At 39.8% G+C, this 18,285-nt stretch overlaps 1 protein-coding gene across 2 annotated transcripts in view; it reads left to right on the forward strand.

The window, feature by feature from the left end:
- The first annotated feature begins 5,047 nt into the window (after positions 1-5,047).
- Positions 5,048-18,285, forward strand: part of LOC123234415 (pancreatic secretory granule membrane major glycoprotein GP2-like) — a 19,588-nt gene continuing 6,350 nt past the window's right edge. Inside the window, exons 1-10 of one of the 2 annotated variants that reach the window (XM_044660320.1) lie at positions 5,048-5,472; positions 7,169-7,297; positions 9,147-9,572; positions 9,664-9,783; positions 11,929-12,143; positions 13,984-14,135; positions 15,188-15,433; positions 15,533-15,695; positions 16,436-16,517; positions 18,051-18,095. In XM_044660320.1, the coding sequence (XP_044516255.1) occupies positions 7,222-7,297; positions 9,147-9,572; positions 9,664-9,783; positions 11,929-12,143; positions 13,984-14,135; positions 15,188-15,433; positions 15,533-15,695; positions 16,436-16,517; positions 18,051-18,095 (1,525 nt within the window). In that variant the 5' untranslated portion in view covers positions 5,048-5,472; positions 7,169-7,221. Of the gene's footprint in view, positions 5,473-7,168; positions 7,298-7,532; positions 7,574-9,146; positions 9,573-9,663; positions 9,784-11,928; positions 12,144-13,983; positions 14,136-15,187; positions 15,434-15,532; positions 15,696-16,435; positions 16,518-18,050; positions 18,096-18,285 lie in introns of those variants that run through there. The other variant, XM_044660327.1, reaches the window with a different exon arrangement.

The raw sequence follows: 18,285 nt of genomic DNA on the forward strand, positions 1-18,285 counted from the left end.
TGGCTGACCTTCTGTACTGACACGCTAAAATATGTGCTGACCAAATCCATGATGGTGTATCGTTTAGCATTTGATGGAATTTCTGCAATTATTTGGGATAAGCTTGGAACATCAGCATGGATTTGTTCCACATAAGAATTTATTGCCCCAAGATCTTGTACCATTCTCCACTGGGTGTTCCCTTCGGCATCTAACTTTGCCTTTTTTATGGGCAAGATAGGAGTATTAAATTCTGAAAATCCATATACCAAAATGCCTTGATCTAATAAGCTTTGGATAATCGGTTTTATTCCTGCCACAGCCACTTTGCTTAATTTGAATTGAGGAATCCTAAGTGATGGCATTCCTCCTTTCACTTTAATTTTCACTGGCTTAGCAGATAGGATCCTACCCATGTCTGATGAATTATTAGCCCAGACCTCTTTGGGTAGTGTGTCTGGAATCTGGTAGATGGTATCTTGTTCCAGTACTAAGATGGTATGATCATCTGCTATCCTATCTAAGCACAGATTAAGATGATGCTTTAGCGATCTTTTAGGGAGATGCAAATAGATCTCACCATCTGGCTCACAATAGATGGTAGAGGCTAATTTGCACAGAATGTCTCTCCTGATTAGGTTGTTCGGGCCTGATGGTAAAAACAAGAATTGATAGTCAAATTCTATTGGACCCAACCTCATCATTTTTGGCTTGAATTTCGGTGCAGTTTGGGGTATCCCAGATGCTCCTTTCACTATTACTGTGCCAAGCATCTCACAATCTCTAGGGAGATGTTTTAAAGTGGATACATCTGCTCTAGTATCAAATATCCCTTGAAATTGTTCACCATTGATTTCTATTGTGATCAATGGCTCATTAGTGATTTTATTGTGCAAAGAAAGTATCTGATTCTCTTCTACTTGTGGCTATGCAGAAATGGATCCTGAATCTAATGCCTCTCTATTAGGAGATATATGGTAATCTGGAGATGAAACTACTTCCCATAAAATGGCTGCCCCCATGTACACTTCCTGTTGGGTGCTTGATTCTGCCCCTCCCCCTCGCTACTGAGTTTCTCTGCCTAGAATGGAATCTTCAGAAACTGACAAACATGGCATCTCTTGAACAACAGTTTGAAATCTAACTTTTTCTCCCCTCTCTCTAGGGCTTTGTAAGTTTCCTCTCATGGTTTCAGGGAAAAAATTAGGTGTGTCTTTCTCCCCTTTCACCACTACTGGATGTCTTAGCTCTAATTGTGAGGTATTTTTTTTTTTGTTGTTATCTGTGTTCATAGAGAAGGTGTCTGTTTCTCCCAGCCCCTCAACATTCTGAAGTTTGAGTTGTTCCACTTGCTTTAAGATATTTTTCTTTGGCTGACCGTTTTAAAACTGAGAGGCCTGCTACATTATTTATAGGTTTGAAACTTTGAGCTTCAGGGTTTAGATAGGATATTATCTTACTCATTGATGTTATGGAGGTTTCTGACTTAGCCTTCTGAGCTTGAAACTGTGTTTCCCTTTTGCTCTCCATTACACTATCTGGGGTCAACCTTAATAAAGTAATATTTTTCTCTTTGGCAAAACACTGTTCCCTGAGGTTGGTTTTGTTACCAATTCTTTCCCCCGGGCTTCTCACTTTGTCCAGCATAGCTCTTAATTCGCTATCTGCAACAAAGCTACTTTGGCTGGCTAGCTTTAAGTCTGTATTACTTCTAGCTAATCCCTTGCCATATTTTTTCACTCCTTCCCCTGAAGTCTGTGACAACCCAGTATTTTCCATAAGAGATTGTTTCTCCCTATAAATTTTTTTTATGTAATAGCCTCAACTCATTTTCCATTTCCAATTCAGCAATGGACTTATGTCTATTCTCTAGTGTGGTGTATTGATTGCCATCACTATTGCCTATCATCAAAATATTAGCCTTATTCTGCTTTTTGAGCTCTCTGCTCTCTCTACAATCATTATTCTTTCTTGACTGATATGTATTAGAGATTAACCTTCATGCCTGGCTCCCAACTTCAAAAATTTCTCCATTTCTTCCAAGGATGGTTTGCTAGAAACAGATTTACATTCATGTTGGCAACAAGCCTCTGATTTCTGAGGTTTGCTAGCCCATTTGCTATTCACACAGGTCTTCTTCTGGTAATTACTAGCTTTGTCTTTGGTAAAATCTATTTGTTTTCTGAATCTACAATTCTTGATCTGGTGTCTGGGCTTCTTACATAGGTAGCATTTTGGTACTGTGTTATTAGATCTCTTTTGGCTAGAATAATTGTCTTTTTGCTTATATTCCTGGCTTCTAGCAGTCTGTAAGGCAAAATTCTGAAATTCCTCACGATCTCTTTCTTTTTTCACCTCTTTGAGCTGTCTTTTTAACTCCTGGATAGTTCTGTCTTTCTCTGAGTCTAATTCATGTCTAATTTGTTGTTCTTTGCTTTTGGACTCATGAATATAAGTTGCATGCTTTCTAATGTCCTCCAGAGACAATTCTTCCCACTGTGGACAACTCTGTTTGAAACAGATCTGGATTGAGATGCTAGTTCCCTTCATGAATTAGTGTCTGATATGGGGTAGAGATTCCTCTGCTTGGTCTTTGTTAAAGCCTAGGAAATTTTCTGAATTTTCTATGAGCCTGTCTAAAAACAAACTAGGGTGCTTGTCCTCAGCCTGCCTCATTTTTTCAAACTTATTCTACCCATTTGGTCTTTTTGCATGTATTTTTATAGCCTCTAATAGATCTGTTCTGCATTTCAGGAGTGCTCTCATGTTTTCTGGTTCACTCAAATCTATTGTTTCATGTCTACGGGGCCACAAAACTAAATTTGGATTGTCCCTTGTCTCAGCAATGAATTTGGCTTTTTCACTGGGGGTATAAAATTCATCTAATATAAATTCAATGTCCTGGTAGGATGGATTAAAATGGTTGAAGGTCCATTTTAGCTCTTTTGCAGACTTATATGGGGACAGGAAATATTTGGGGAACCTCCTCTTCAGCACCTCTAAATCTTGTGCTGTGAACATTTTGTATGTCTTCATGCTAACAGGTTCACCATTCGGTCTGAATTGGGTCTGATCTATAATTGGGAACAATGACACAGTGGTAGTGGCAATTGCTCCACTTTCAGTTTGGGTAGCCTCATTGATATCAAAATCAATCTGGGTACAACAGTCCACCATTTTATATCTGGGAGTTTCCTTGGCCTTAGGCTTGTAAGTGTTCTCTATGATCTCTAACTGTAGTATGGTGTGTTTGTCGAGAGTCTGTCCCTGCTTAATCTTATTGTTGATTTCCACCATGAGTCTAAGCTGTTCTTTCATCACTGAAAACATATCCTCATTGTCATGTTTGCCTTTCCCAAAGAGTAACTGAAATATTTTCTTCACTGCTAAAATCCCTTGAATCGTTGTCACAAACATCACTACTATGGCTGGTAAGTAGGACAAGAAATCTGCAATGGTAAAGGCTAAGTACTTGTATGCATCATATAATGTCAAGATCTTTATAAAATAGTCTGAGATAACATGAAACCACAATCTTATCACCCCACTGGGTAAAGGAATACAGGAACAGTGAGATAGTGGTAAAGATAAAAGTTGCCCTTGCCAATCCCATTTTATTTCCTTCCCCTTTTAGTTATCCTAGGTTTTTGTCCACTGGCTTCGCCAAAAACTGTTATAACAAAAAGGATCTATGGAGATATAGGTATACAGTGATGTGAATGTATCTATGTATTCTCCCTAGTTGCAGATGATGGAGAAACACCAACCCCAATCCACCCTTGATGGTTGTTTATAATTTCCCCTTTTCTCTAACAGTTGCCTAGGAAGGATCCCGAAAGGTTAGGTGGATGCCAACCCTTTCAGGTCCCACTTGGGGTTGGATAAATTACCATAGGGCTTTGATTCACCTTGGATCACTATTAGTATCTGACTGCATTTGCTCCCTTCCCAAGGGTCGTGATATGAAAACCACTCAGGAAGGTACTTGTTAAACTCTATCTATAATCTATAATCAGGGAAAGGATAAAAAGGATAAGGGATGGGGATTGGATACCCTGTCAATCTAATATCTATAATTAATTGACAATCAGGACTGGAGGCTATATTGATCTAGTAGAAGCTGGAGCTTTGTTCTCCACTACCCTTCTGGCCCAGCTTGGCCACAGCCAAGCCAGAGAATAGGAACTGCTTATGATGCAGCTGTGTTGGTGATGTTATTCTCTCAGCTTTTCACTATCAGTGTTTGGTGATGTACTAGCTCTCACAGTCTTCAGGAAATATTCAGATTTTTCCTACCCTCTTNTCATGGACCCTCTGAAATCTGTCCACAAATCTCTAGTTAAGAACCCTTGATTCAATGCATTTGCTTCATTAGTGCCAATTCTAGTGGAATACAAGCTAATGACCTCATAATTTCCTTAATGCAATCCACCTAGGATTAGAGCTTTTACAAAAACCAATCTTTGAAGTAACTATGTGCCTGACTAGGGAACAGAGTCAGTCTCATCATCAATGGACTTCTTTGCTAATTTCCTCTATTTATTGCTCAACAAGAGAAGAATCAGATGTGACAATTGATGACCATATATATATATATATAATTTCACTTTGAAATAAACATTTACATCCTCTTATCTCTATTTTCTTGGCTTTATGGATAAAAAAGGCTTTATATATAATGATAACAGCTTGTTCCTTTAAAGCATTCTTCAATTCCAGTCCTAGTATTAACAATGTGATAGAGTAGAGGAGGTGGGTATGCAATAGCATCTTTCCCTGACACCTAGGGAGGTGAAGTTAATTCTCATTTTAATGCAACCCCTCTCCATCTCCACTACAAGGCTATCCCAAGTTTTTTATTCCTTTGGTGTTTCCTCAACATGTGTTCCAAATGTGTTCTACCTTTAGCTATATGTTCTAGCCATATAGGGTTGTGATATTTTCTTCTGGCTTCTATTATACTGAAAATATCAGGGCCTTCTCCCTTCCTGTCAAAGGAATTCAAATCTTGATTTGGGGATGAAGGTATGACTTTATAAGGATAAGGGAAGTTGTAACTCTACAAGGATATTTACCACAGACTGTAGAGAGGAGCCTGGAGAGTGGCAGTTGTGGACTAGACTCTCTTCCCCAAACTTGATAAAAATATCCCCCAACTTAAAAACTTAAAGAAGCTACCTTACTCAGTCCTTCTAGGCATGAATGATGTTGGTTGGGGTTTAGAGAGGCCTCTTGGCATAGCTTTCAAGGTCACCTCCTAACCGGGAAATCCTTATCTTAATGTATACAAAACAGGAAGACTTACTTCTTATTTCCACCTTTTTTCTGCCTGAGGCACCAATCAAGGAAAGCCCCGTGGAAGTTTGGGAGGTCAAGTCCTCCTCTGAATGCCAATAAAACCAAACAGTTTAACAAAAGCTGCTTTCCAAGGGAGGACTGAGTGGAAAAGTTTAACACCCTTAAACCAACAAAGACACAGCTTTTACCCCCAAGGTAAGTCCAATGGAACAATGTGGGATGAACCTTTTGGTCTCTAACCTATCTCTACACAGACAGATCCATATTATTTTAACTTCTCAAGGAGCTTTCATTCCCAGGAAACTTTCAGAGCCTCAGTGTGCCTCTGTGCCATCAGCACTGTGGTTACCTCTTCTGCACCCTGAAATTAGTTAATCTTGAATCCTGCCCTGCCAGTTGCATAGATATCAATTCTAACTATATTAGTAGAGACTTCTCAGTGTGCTAATGTGCTCCAAGGACATTTTGCAGAGTCTGATTTCTCTTCTCAGAGAACTGATTTTTGTTGTTGTGCTTCTGAAGTGGAGTCATGACTAGAATAGGTTGACAGGATCTTTGTTCCAGGGCTTTGCAATTTAGATGGTGTTGATAGTCCTTGTATAATTAAGCAAAATAAACGAAGACATTGACTATGTCTGTAAGTAGATGCCTCATTCTGCATCCATAATCCACCATCACTCTCCCAAAAGGAGGGAAGTATGTTTCATCATCATATTGCTGGGTAACTGCATTTATCTGAGTTCTGATAGCTTCCGATTTTATTTTCCTTTAAATTCTTGGATTATTCTTGGAATAAATGTTCATACAATTTCCTCTCACTTTGGAGTCAGAAGACTTGGGTTCCAATCATTCCTTGATCATTTATTACCTGTGTGATCTTTTATAAGTCACCTGTTGACCTGAACCTCAGTTTTATCATCTATAAAATGAGATACTTATACTAAGATCTTGTGTCAAAGGAGGGGATGCTGAATTCTACTTCCAAAGGTTCACCTCAGCGTTCCTTTCAACTCTGGGTACTTTTAAGGGTTTGTTTTCATGTCACTAACTTCTTGGGAGGTTTTAGTAGTAAAAGAGTTACAAGTATGAAGCTAAAGCTTTAGGAGCCACTGCCAAGTGAAGAGTAATTAGAAATGAACATAGAGTAGCCCCTTAAATGATAATCAAGGGTAAAATAGGATTCAGAGGACAAATCTTACATTTATTCAACTTTCTAGAAAACAGTTCTTATATCAATCAATCCATCAACAAGTATTTATCGATGCCAGGTAATGTGCTTGACATTGGGGTTACAAGTGCAAAGAATAAAACCATCCCTACTTGCATGGAGTTTACATTTTAATGAGGAAAACAAGGATATTGAATTATATTTTCATATATGCACACATATGTATGTAAAATGTATGTATTCATAAACATATGTTATATACAAATATAATATGTATATCTAAATGTTACGTGTGTATATATAAATACACACAACCTAGTATAAAGTCAATAAATATCCATATATTTGCTAAATATTAAAGTCATTTGAGGGGGAGAAACTGGTAGCTGGGGGGAATCGGGAAAGGTTTCATGCGATGCTAATACTTGGGCTGGGTCTTGAAGAGAGAGACTTGATAAGGGAGAGAAAAGGAAGAAGTCCATTCCAGGCATGGGAGATAATTAATGTAGAGGATGGAGACCTAAGCTGTGTAGTGTCATGTGGGAGAAACAGAGAGGAGAGGAGTTTCACTTGATCATGACGAGCAGAAGGAAGAGCAGAAAAGGTGGAGTTTGGAAAGAACCCAACTTCTAGAGGAAGTCAATTGGAATGCCTATCACCTGATCAGCAATAACATGTTGCTCTCTTCATTTTCACTTTAACCTGGTCTTTTTCTCCCCACAGCTATCCAGAAAAGGCAGAGAACTGTGAGCTAAGAAGCCGCCTCAGGCGTCAGGATGAAGCGGGTCCACCTCCTCTCTGCTGTCTGCACCTACTACCACTTTTTCTCTTTGGCAGCTGTAGCCCAGAGGGGTGAGTGTTACCTGGCGTCCTGGGTTTCTTTCGTCGAATATGATAATCTGACAGTGGGTCAGGGTGGGAGGAGGAAATGGCCATGGGGACATCAGGGATGGCAGACTATTACCACGGATCATGGAGAACTATAGTCTAAACTTTCCTTAGGAACATGGAGCTAGTTCCCAGAGCAGTCCTCAGATACCAAGAGCCAGATGGCACAGCTGTTTGGCTCCATGGGGAAATCTTCCAAGATGGCTCCTAAAAGAAGGAGTAAAAGGACAGGAGGTGGAGGTAGGTAGTGCTCCAAAGGACCAGTTAGATGATTACAGTCTTTGGATGGTGTCATAGGAAGAACAATGAGCAGGGAGTCAGAAGATCTGGGTTCTAATCTTGAATCTGCCATTAATTTGGTCCAGGTCCTTCCTCCTTTCAGGTGTCAGTGCACTGATAAGATAATAAGAATTAAAGATTTACTATGATCTCTCTTGACTCTGTGATTCTATGAGAATCATTCTGAACCCTAAGTATCACTAACTTTCATGTATATTTCCTCAATGGTTCTGTCATCTATTAGCCTATCAAACCTTTCTTTAATTCATCCATGTGTTCATCCAGTACCACCTGGGGGGGGAGGGGGTGTAGATTCAGTGTGGTGGTAATGACTTCAATCATTTCAGACCTGGATTCCGTGTCCTAGCTTCACTACCAACTTTTTGGCCAAGTCACTGAAACATTGCGTTTCATTTTCCTATCTTTGAAAATAGAGGGTTGTATTAGAGCCCCTGATTTTCCCATCTAGCTCTAAGAGTCTCAGCCTCTTCTACTCCCTTCTTAGGCTTTACCTACTGAAAGATATGTTGATCTTGACCAACAAATTGAAAATGGGAATCATAGGATTTAGAGCTTAAAGGTAATATTTATAAAGCACTTAGCAGAGTATCTGCCACATCATAGGCAATTAAAAAATGCTTGAAGCCTCCTTTCCACTCTCCTTCAAATCCATCATTTTACAAACAGGGAAACTGAAACCTATGGAAGTGAAGTGATTTTCCCAATATCACACAGATAATAATTACATAGTAAATAAGTATAAAATAAGTCAACATGGTATATAGTCTTAGAGAGGAGGTCTTAGAATAAGAAGACCTAGATGAAGGCCCCACCTTTGATGGTATTGGTCTGAGATAATTTCTGGGCAAGTCATGACCTCTCAGGGATTCCAGGCAACTCCGAAGGAGCTCCAGAGAAATGGTGCCAATTTATATTAATTAAAGGAATTTCCTACACCAGAGATATCACAGGTGTGGGCAACTCTATAATGTCATTAGAGTAAGAGGCAAAAATCATAATTTTGAATCCAGGTCTTTAGGCTCCAAAATTAGTTTTTTGGGTTTTTTTTGTTGTTTTTATTTTTCTGTAGTGTTTTCATTACATTAGAAGCCCTGACCGAAAGCTCAGAAAGTCATTTGGTCATGACTGTCTTGACAATTCTGTTGCAAATCTCACATTTGTTTAGCTAATGAACATTGCATGAAAAAGAGGGTGAACCCCCAAGAAACAGAGAGTTGATTCTCTCACTAAGCATCTATTACGTGCCAGGTACTGTGCTAGACACTGAAGATAAAAATACAGGGAATTTACATTCTAATTGGAGGATAAGTGACAAGGAGAGAAAAATATACATGGAAGTATATACAGAATAAAGAGAGAGAGAAAATGCAAATAAATTCAAGACACAAGGTAGTTTGGGAGGAAGGGCATTAGCAGTTAGGGAGAAGGGGAATCAAGAAAAGGGAGCCAACTAGCCTGATACCAATCGGCCATAGCAAAAAGTTAAAATAAGCTTTTTTTATCCCTCTATTAGATTCCACAGATGTTCTCTTACCTAGTTCCTATGTACTAGACATAGAATGTGAAGAACCAGGGCCGTGTTTTGATCCCTGCAATAACTATACAACGCTTTCCGAGTCCTGGAGAAGCATGGACCAAGAGAGTAGCATGAAGATATGTGACGTCTTTAAAGAAGGCTGGTACCGGTTTACAGGTCCAGGTGGGGTACGGATACCAGAGAAGTGTGTGCCAGTCAATAGATGTGGCACGGATTCCCCTCTGTGGCTGAATGGGACCCACCCATCAAAAAAGGAAGGCATTGTTAGTCGAAATGCCTGTGCTCACTGGAGTGATAATTGCTGCCTCTGGAGCACAGAGATCAAGGTGAAGGCTTGCGATAGAGGATTCTACGTCTACAAGCTAAATGGAACACCCGAGTGTGATCTGGCATACTGTACAGGTAAGTGGCTGGAAATTGGGCAGCTAGGGACAAGACCACCACTAACCCCTCTACCTATTTGACTTCTTCTTCTCCTCCCCACCCTCCGTAGACCCCAACACTACTGATACAACAGAGATGGAATGTGATCTCGAGTGTCCCCCTCAAGAGGAATGCCAAGTTGTCAACGGCACCCAAGGCTGTTACTGTAGACAAGACTTCAACGTTTCTGGTAGGTGCAAGTATGGCGGAGCTGATGAGGAACCATCATTATTTGTCTATGTTGTTCATAGGCAGAAGCTGTAGACTATAAATAATAAGGTGGTAGGTGCTTTGGGGTCAAAGCAAGATAGATCTAAACAATCAGTCAAGCAATGAGCATTTGTTAAATGCATACTGGGTACTAGGCTAAGAGCTGATGATGCCAAAAAAAATGCAGAAACACCATTTCTGTCCTCAAGGGGCTCACATTCACAACATGCAAATAGCTTAACAAATAATAATAGTATTTGTATAGCACTTCTACATATTATGGCATTTGATTCTCACAACAACCTTGTGAGGTAGGTACTATTGTACTTCCCATTTTAAAGATGAAGAAACTGAGGCTGAAAGGTTAAGCAATAGAGTTGCCCAGGATTACATGGCTCTAAAGAATCTGAGGCTGGATTTGAACTCTCTAGTCACTGTACCACTTACAGAGTAGGTAGAAGGCACTCTCAGAAGGGAGACCCTGGGGGTGTGGGGGAAAAAAGGAACAATGACCCAGAAAGACTTCTTGTAGGAGGGGGGATTTGAATTGAGGTTTGAAGGAAACCAGGGAAGTTAAGGGGCAGACGTAGAGAAGGAAGTCTCAAGGAATGGAGAACAGCTGGTGCAAGGGCACATGGTTGGGAGATACAGCATGTTCAAGAGGGAGAGGAGCTGAATTGCAGAGTACATAGAGGGAATTAAAATGTAGGGAATTAGGAAAAATACTGAAGTATCAAGTTATTTTTTAAATTTTTTAAACCCTTAGCTTCTGTCTTAGAATCAATATTGTGTATTGGTTCTAAGGCAGAAGAGTGGTAAGGGCTAGAAGTGTCTGCTAGGAAGTGTCTAAGGCCAGATTTGAACCCAGGACCTCCCATCTCTGGGCCTGACTCTCAATCCATTGAACCACCCAGGTGCCCCTGAAGTATCACATTATAATGGGCTTTAAATGACCAATAAATTTTATATTTGACCGTAGAGGTAATAGGGAGCTTGTGAAGTTTATTGTGGAGGTGGCTTGGGCAGACCTATATTTTTAAGTAAATCTCTTTGTAAACCAAGTGGACAATAGACAGGCAAGTACATTATTAACAGTTCAGGTGGGCAGGATAAAGTTGTCTTGGAGCAGGCACTCTCCCACCCACCCAAGATCTTCAGGAAGAGAAACCCAGGGGCAAGTTCAGTTGTTCCTCCAATTCAGGGCAGTTATACTGGACTAAATCTGACTTTACAGTTCTCATTATCATTTGCAGTTTAAGGAATCTGGGGCAAATGAAATTAAATGGTTTCTCTTGGATCACACAGCCAGTCAATGTTTGACTTTCTTACTGGTGTTCTCTCCACTGCACCATCTAGCTGCCCCTATTTGTACATAGTTGTCTACATATAGTCTCCCCGATTAGACTGTCAACTCCTTGACCATAGGGACTAGGGGATTTTTTTGCCACTCTTTCCATCCTCTGCCCTTAGCACAGTGCCTGGTACATGGCAGGTGCTTAATAAATGTTAACTGACAGTATTTCCCAAGAGAGCCCAAAATGAACCAAAGCAAAAATATCTAGGTCAATTCTAAATGTATGGGGCTATTGGAGTCCTTGTACACAACAGGGGCCAAGCATGGTGACCACTGACATTCCTATGGAATAAAACTGGGTAATTCCAGACTTGTGGGAAAGCATTCTGGCTTGGCCCTAACCTACACACTGGTGGCTTCCACCTGCCAGCCTGGCAGGAAGCCCAGTTCCCCTTCCCTTCATTTTAGTGTCTTCTCTCTCTGTTGATTATTTCCTGAAGAGAGAGAGAGAGACAGACAGACAGACAGACAGACAGACAGACAGAGACAGAGACAGAGAGAGGAGGGGGAAGGAAAGAGAGAGAGAGAGAGAGAGAGAGAGAGAGAGAGAGAGAGAAAGAGAGAGAGAGAGAGAGAGAAAGTATGTGTTTATACATAGCTGTTTCCATGTTGTCTCTCCCAGTAGAGGGTGAAGATCCTTGAGTTTGAGTGCAGAGAATTTTATCTTTCTTTGTATTCTTGCTGCAAAGCCCAGTCTCCATAGTAGAGTAGATGCTTAACAAATGTTTATTGACTTGATTTTATTGACTGACACGTCCCATGGCTTTTCAGATATTACCAGCTTGCGCCCTCTACTGCATTGTGGAGCCAATGACATCAAAGTGTCCCTGGACAAGTGCCAACTGGAGGGATTGGGGTTCAACAATGGAGAGGTGTTAGCTTACCTCAGAGATAGTAACTGCACTGGGATTTTGGAGAAGGATGAGGAGGGCCGGCTGTTGGTGGTGAACCCAACGCAGGTTGGAGCATGTGGAACAACTCTGGAGGCAAGTTTAGTTCAATTCTTTCTTTTCTAGTAGATAGAATGGGATCAGAAGAAGACTAAGACCTATGTTTCCCACTTTTCTCAAAACAGTATTCTATTTTTTATTTGGAACAACAACCACAACTCCCCACCCTCCACTCTCCATTAAAAACATGATAATCCAGGGTTCAGATTTGCCATATGCTAGATCGTAATGTCAATTCTCTACTTTGGGGAAATAATAAATAATCCTTTTCTTTGTCAGTCCCTTCATGAATGAGGTCTTTATGAGCCTGAGCCAGCCCATTTTTTGTCAGCAGAGTGTTTCTAGGGACATTCTTTAAAAAAAAAAAAAACACCTTATCTTTTGTCTTAGAATTGATACTAAGTATCGGTTCCAAGGCAGAAGAGAGGCACGGACTAGGCAACTAGGATCAAGTGACTTGCCCAGAGTCATATTGCTAGGAAGTATCTGAGTCCATATTTGAACCCAGGACCTCCTACTTTAGGCCTGCCTGGCTCTCTCTCCACTGAACCACCATTTCTAGAGACATTCTTAAAGCTTGACATTCAACTTTGGTTGGGTTGCTGAAATCCTTATCTTACCAGAAAAAGTTTTATGACTAGATGTCTTGGAAAAGAAGGATGTTTGACCTACTGTTGAGTTGAGTCTGAATTATTAACATCTTCTCCATTAATTTCTTAAGTCAAGACAATCAGAAAAAAATAATAAATCAAGACTTGATTTGTAGGGTTTGGGATTTCTGATGTGTAAATACTCACCCTATTAATAACCAGATTTCCAGCTGGTCAAGCTGTCTTAAGCACACATCAAAATTGCTGACATTTATATAGCACTTTAATGTTTGCAAAGTGTTTTCCATTGATAATCTCACTTAATAAAGACCTTACCATATGATCAAAATTTTGGAAATTTTTTAAATTTTATTTTAAAAAATATTTTTCCATAGTTACATGATTCATTTTTTCTCCCTCCCCTCTTCCCTTCCTCCTCCTGAAGCTAACAAGCAATTCCACTGGGTTATACATGTGTTATCCCTTGATACCTATTTCCATAAAAATATGGAAATTTTAACCCCACATTTAGCCCTTGGAGACCCAGAGCACTTTAAGGAATATGTAGATTGTCTAGAATTAAATTCATTTAATTCCCACAAACCACAATGATGCCCTTCAAAGTTGAACTGAGAGAGGCTGCTTCTGTGAAAAGCAGTAGGATGAGATTACACTTACGGGAAAATCCAAATCATGTAGATAACATAGAATTATCTCTGGACTAAGAGTCAGGAGATATGGGTTCTAGTTTAGCTCTATCTTGGCTTCATTATTTGTTAAATGAAGGAACCAGATGTTTGGAAAATGGCCTCTAACTCTAAAAATCAATATCATCATTCGGTGATGATGAAGATGATGATAATAAAAATAATACCATTATTTTAAGCTCTTTGAGGAACTGTGTTATCCCTTTATTGGTTGGATTTGATAATGCTTTCCTGAAAGTACCAAATAGCAGAGATACATTTTAAAAAGATTAAGTAAAATGAATTTGCCTTAAAAACTTCTTGAAAAACTTCCTATTGCCCTTTGAGATAAATGAACAAACACACACACTCACAGACACATGCATGCACCCACATATGTCTCTATGTGGTGATGGGGATGGGGGAAGTATGGAGAGGTGTTTACTCTTCCGAGATGGAAATATGCCAACTTATAAGAGGAAACAATTATCATGAAATTCAGTGAAGGACCCTAAAGAACAGCATTTGGAAAATGCTAGAGCTGTTTCATTTGTCTAAAAGTAAGGTTAGTAACACATAATGTTTTCCTTTTCCCTTAAGAGAAATACAACTCATGCTATCTATAAGAACACCTTAACGTTGGCCAAGCAGTTCATTATCATCAGAGACGATGCCATCAACATTGAATTTCAGTGTGCCTACCCCCTCGATATGAAAGTCAGTCTCCAAACAGCTGTGAGGCCCATTGTCAGGTATGACACTGGAAGAGATGATGTGGCAAATGGTAGAACCTACCAGTATTTGAGATGGCAATTTAACGCACTGAGCGTGTGAATAGCACGAATGGCACTCTATAAACTCATCTTCTCTGGATACAAGAATGTTAGCACTGACCCACTGTCAAGAGAATATGAATCAGGATTCATTTGTGTTTACAGTTGTGTCATTTTTTCATTTGTGACCAATGGCGCCCACTCACAATCCTTTTACACCCATTTTATCTTGACTAGGATTGAAGAAACAGCTTGAAGTCGTGGAATAGAGCATTCCGACAGCCTACAGGCATTTATTAAATGCCCATCATGTTCCCTGCTCAGTGCTAAGTGCTAGAGTGACAAAGGAAGGCAAAAGATAATCCCTTCTCTTGAGGAGTTCACAGTCTAATGGGGTGGCAATGTGTAAACAAGCATATACAAACCATATGTAATATAAAAAAGGAATAAATAACAGAAGGGAGGCATGAGGATTATAAGAAATTGAAAAAGGTTTTCCATACAAGGTAAGATTTTAGCTGTGACTTTAAGGAAGTCAGGAGAGCCTGGAGATAAAGATGAGGTCAGAGAGTGTTCTAGTTAGGGAAAATGCCCACAGTCAGGAGATAAAGTATCTTGTTCATGGAACAACAACAGGGCGGCCACTGCCACTGGATCAAAGAATACATGGGGGTAGAGTGTACAAGATGTAAGGTAGGTCAAGGCTAAGTAGCCCATAAGGGGATCAAACTCATAAAACCTTTGCAGGGATTAAACTCATAAAACCATGGCTTCGTTAGCTTTCTGTTTTACCATTAGAGAAAACTGCTCGTATTTCATAAATCTTAAGTACAAATTCATTGTTTTTGCCCTCTGGTTTGTGGCTTAACCCCATTTGATTTTAAGCTCCAGGTCATTGATATAATATTGCTTAAATTATTCTTCCTTATCATTTATCACAATTCTTTGTACAGAGTTAGATTTTAATAAATATTTATTGAATGAATGAAAGATGAAAGGCTGATTTTGCTACCACTGTGGTCTTGTTCTAGTGCTCTGAACATCAGTGCTTCTGGCTCAGGCGATTTCCTAGTGAGAATGGCTCTCTTCCAAGACCAGAATTACACCTCTCCTTATGAAGGTTCCATTGCCGTATTGTCTACTGAATCCATGCTCTATGTGGGTGCCGTTTTATATGAAGGGGATACTGCCCAATTTAACCTACTGCTGAAGAACTGTTATGCCACACCTACTAAAGATCGAACTGATCCCCTGAAGTATTTCATCATTAGGAATAGGTATTTGCCACTTGATGGCTAACTGGAGGCAAAACTAAATTTCAGTCACAGTATTCAAGTCCTCCTAGAAAGATAACCTTAACATTATCATCTTCACAGCTGCCCAAACATATACGATTCAACCATCAGAGTGGAGGAGAATGGAGTGTCTACAGAAGGTCGCTTTTCAGTTCAAATGTTTATGTTTGCTGGGAATCATGACCTTGTCTACCTACACTGTGAAGTTCATCTCTGTGACAATGTCAAAGAAAAATGTCGTCCAGTAAGTGTATCTTGAATATTATTGACTTCTTCTGCAGTACCCACAAGCAGTGTGCATTTGTAATATGTGATCCTGGAGTTATGGGGGTCCTTGTCATTTGGAGCTTTACTAAATCTAAAATAGCTTCAGATAACCATTTTCTTTGGGTGTTTTTCACTTCATATCAGGCTGAGATTTTTTTTTTTTTAGATCACTGAGGAATAAATGAGAAGATACTTTTAACCCATTCCACTAAAGCAGGGATACTATCTGTGAGAAAGGGTTTTTCACAACAGAAAAAGAAGTGTCAAGCCAAGGGGAAATGAATATTTCATTCATCATTCATGGCAACCCAGAATAGAGGGGAAATTGGAAATGAGAGATGGGAATCAAAGTTGGACGAAAGTTTGCTTACTTGAAGAAAGTATATGGGAAAAGTAGGGAGATAAAAGAGGTCATGTATCATGGGGTGAGTTAAGGGAGTGGTCTGGAAGGTATGAGTCTAAATTTGATACAAAATGTTGGGGATCCAATTGAGGATACTTTGGGGCTGGTAAAGATAAAAATTCAAAGACACTATATGAACAGTATCCAGGGATATTTAGATCCCTAATGAAGGGAAAGTTACAGTTTTCTGAATAATGGAAGATATATTGAAAACATGAATGCTTCCAGTGTTAGGGTCGATGGAGGTAGGGGTACATATCAGTTGGAAATCTTCAGTTTGAAGCTTTTCTAATGGGAATTTTCCTCTCTAACAGTCTTGCTCTGGAATTCAACAACGAAGTGAAATCCCCATCAATCCAGCTCATGTTCTGGATTTGGGTCCTATTGCTCGGAGAGGTAAAAAGAACTTAATGATGAGAGTATGAGGTCTTCAATGATATCCTTGGAGAAAAGATCCAATCAACTTTCTATTTGGTTAATGGATTTGGTGATTGGTGGATTTAGGACGTTATTGCTGACCTTGGAGAGAACATTTTCAGTAGTAAGGTGGAGAAGGTGGGGACCACATTGTAGGGGTCTAAGGAAAGAGGAGGTGATGAGGAAATAGTCATTAAGAGAGAGAAGATGGATGGGAGGTCAGCTCAAATGGGGATCATGGTTAAAAAATGGATCGAAGCAACCTGAGCATGTTGGTAAGTGAAGAGAAAGAAAGTGATGATGCAAGAGAGAAGGGTTATTTGATGAAATATATCCTGAAACAATAAGGGCAGCTATAAAGGGTCAGAGAATTCAAGAAAAAGCAAGAACCAAATTGCATATTGAGAGGGCAGCTGTATGTTGGGGCGTACAATCCCAACAGCTTTACCTTAATATGTTTATTGGTTGAGCTTCAGTTTTTTAATTGTTTTTAGTTTATAAAAATTTAAACAATTTTTAGTACAAGCTTATCTTCCCATATTCCAAGCCCAATCGCCTCCTTTACTTGTTAATCAATCAACAGACATTTATTAAGCCTCTCCCATGTGCCAGACATTGTGCTAGGCATTGAGGATACAGTGATAAAAGTAAAATAGTTCCTGTCCTCAAGGAGCTTACAATTCAATTGGGGAAAATAATATGTTCATACAGAGTTACATACAAAATAGGTATAAGACAATTTTGTAATTTTTTGGAGTTAGTGATGAAGGTACCAGAAATTGAGGGAATCAGGAAAGGCTTCATGTAGGAAGAACTGCCTGAGCTAAGCCTTGGAGGAAATTAAGGATTCTAAGAGCAGCTTTTAGAAGTGCATTCTTGGCCTAGAAGACCATCTGTGCCAAAGCAGAGATGGAAATGAAGTATTCATGTATGAGTAACAGTATGAAGTTCAATGTGTTTATGCTGAAGATCAACAAAGGAGTATATATTTGGTTCTTAAAATACAGGGAGCCTCTGGAGTTTAAGCAGAGGGACAGCATGGTCAGATCTACTTTTTAGGTCTTTAGGGAGATGACTTTATTGACTGTGTGGAGGAGAATGGATTCAAGAAGGCAAGAGACTTGTGGCAGGGAGGTCATTTAGGAGACTACCATAGTCCAGGTAGAAAATAATTAGGGTCCGAACTAGGATAGGGACTGTATGAGAAGAGAGGAAGTAAAAGCTACAAGGGATGTTGTTTAGGTGGCAAGATCTGGCAACTCAATGTGGGGTGAGTGGGAATGGTCTTTCATTACCCTTAACAGAAAGAATACTTGGAGGTAGGAGGAGGAGGGAAACAACAGATGGTCTCTCTGAGGAGGTTTTGCTTTAAAGCTTTGTGCTGTCTGCCCTCCTCTTGAGATCTAAATGGGATAAACTATTCATTACCCCATCTTTTTTCATACTATTACTGTTCAGAAGTAGGACAATTCAAGGACTGCAGGACACTCACCTTTATATTCTTGTTAACAGGTTCTCCTTCTCTTCCTGAAGCAAATGGAGCCACCACGCCCTTAGGTAAGTTATTCATTTTACCTTTCCTCCCTCCTTTCCTCCCCCCTCCCTTCCTTTCTTTCCTCCTTCCTTCCATCCTTCCTTCCCTTTTACCTCCTCCCTTCATCCATCCTTCCCTCCTTTCCTCCTTCCCTCCCTCTTTTCCTTTCTTTTTCTTCCTTCTTTTCTCTTTCTTGCTTTCTTTTCTTCCTTC

This window comes from Gracilinanus agilis, chromosome 1, assembly GCF_016433145.1.
Source record: "Gracilinanus agilis isolate LMUSP501 chromosome 1, AgileGrace, whole genome shotgun sequence".
Lineage (NCBI taxonomy): Eukaryota > Metazoa > Chordata > Mammalia > Didelphimorphia > Didelphidae > Gracilinanus > Gracilinanus agilis.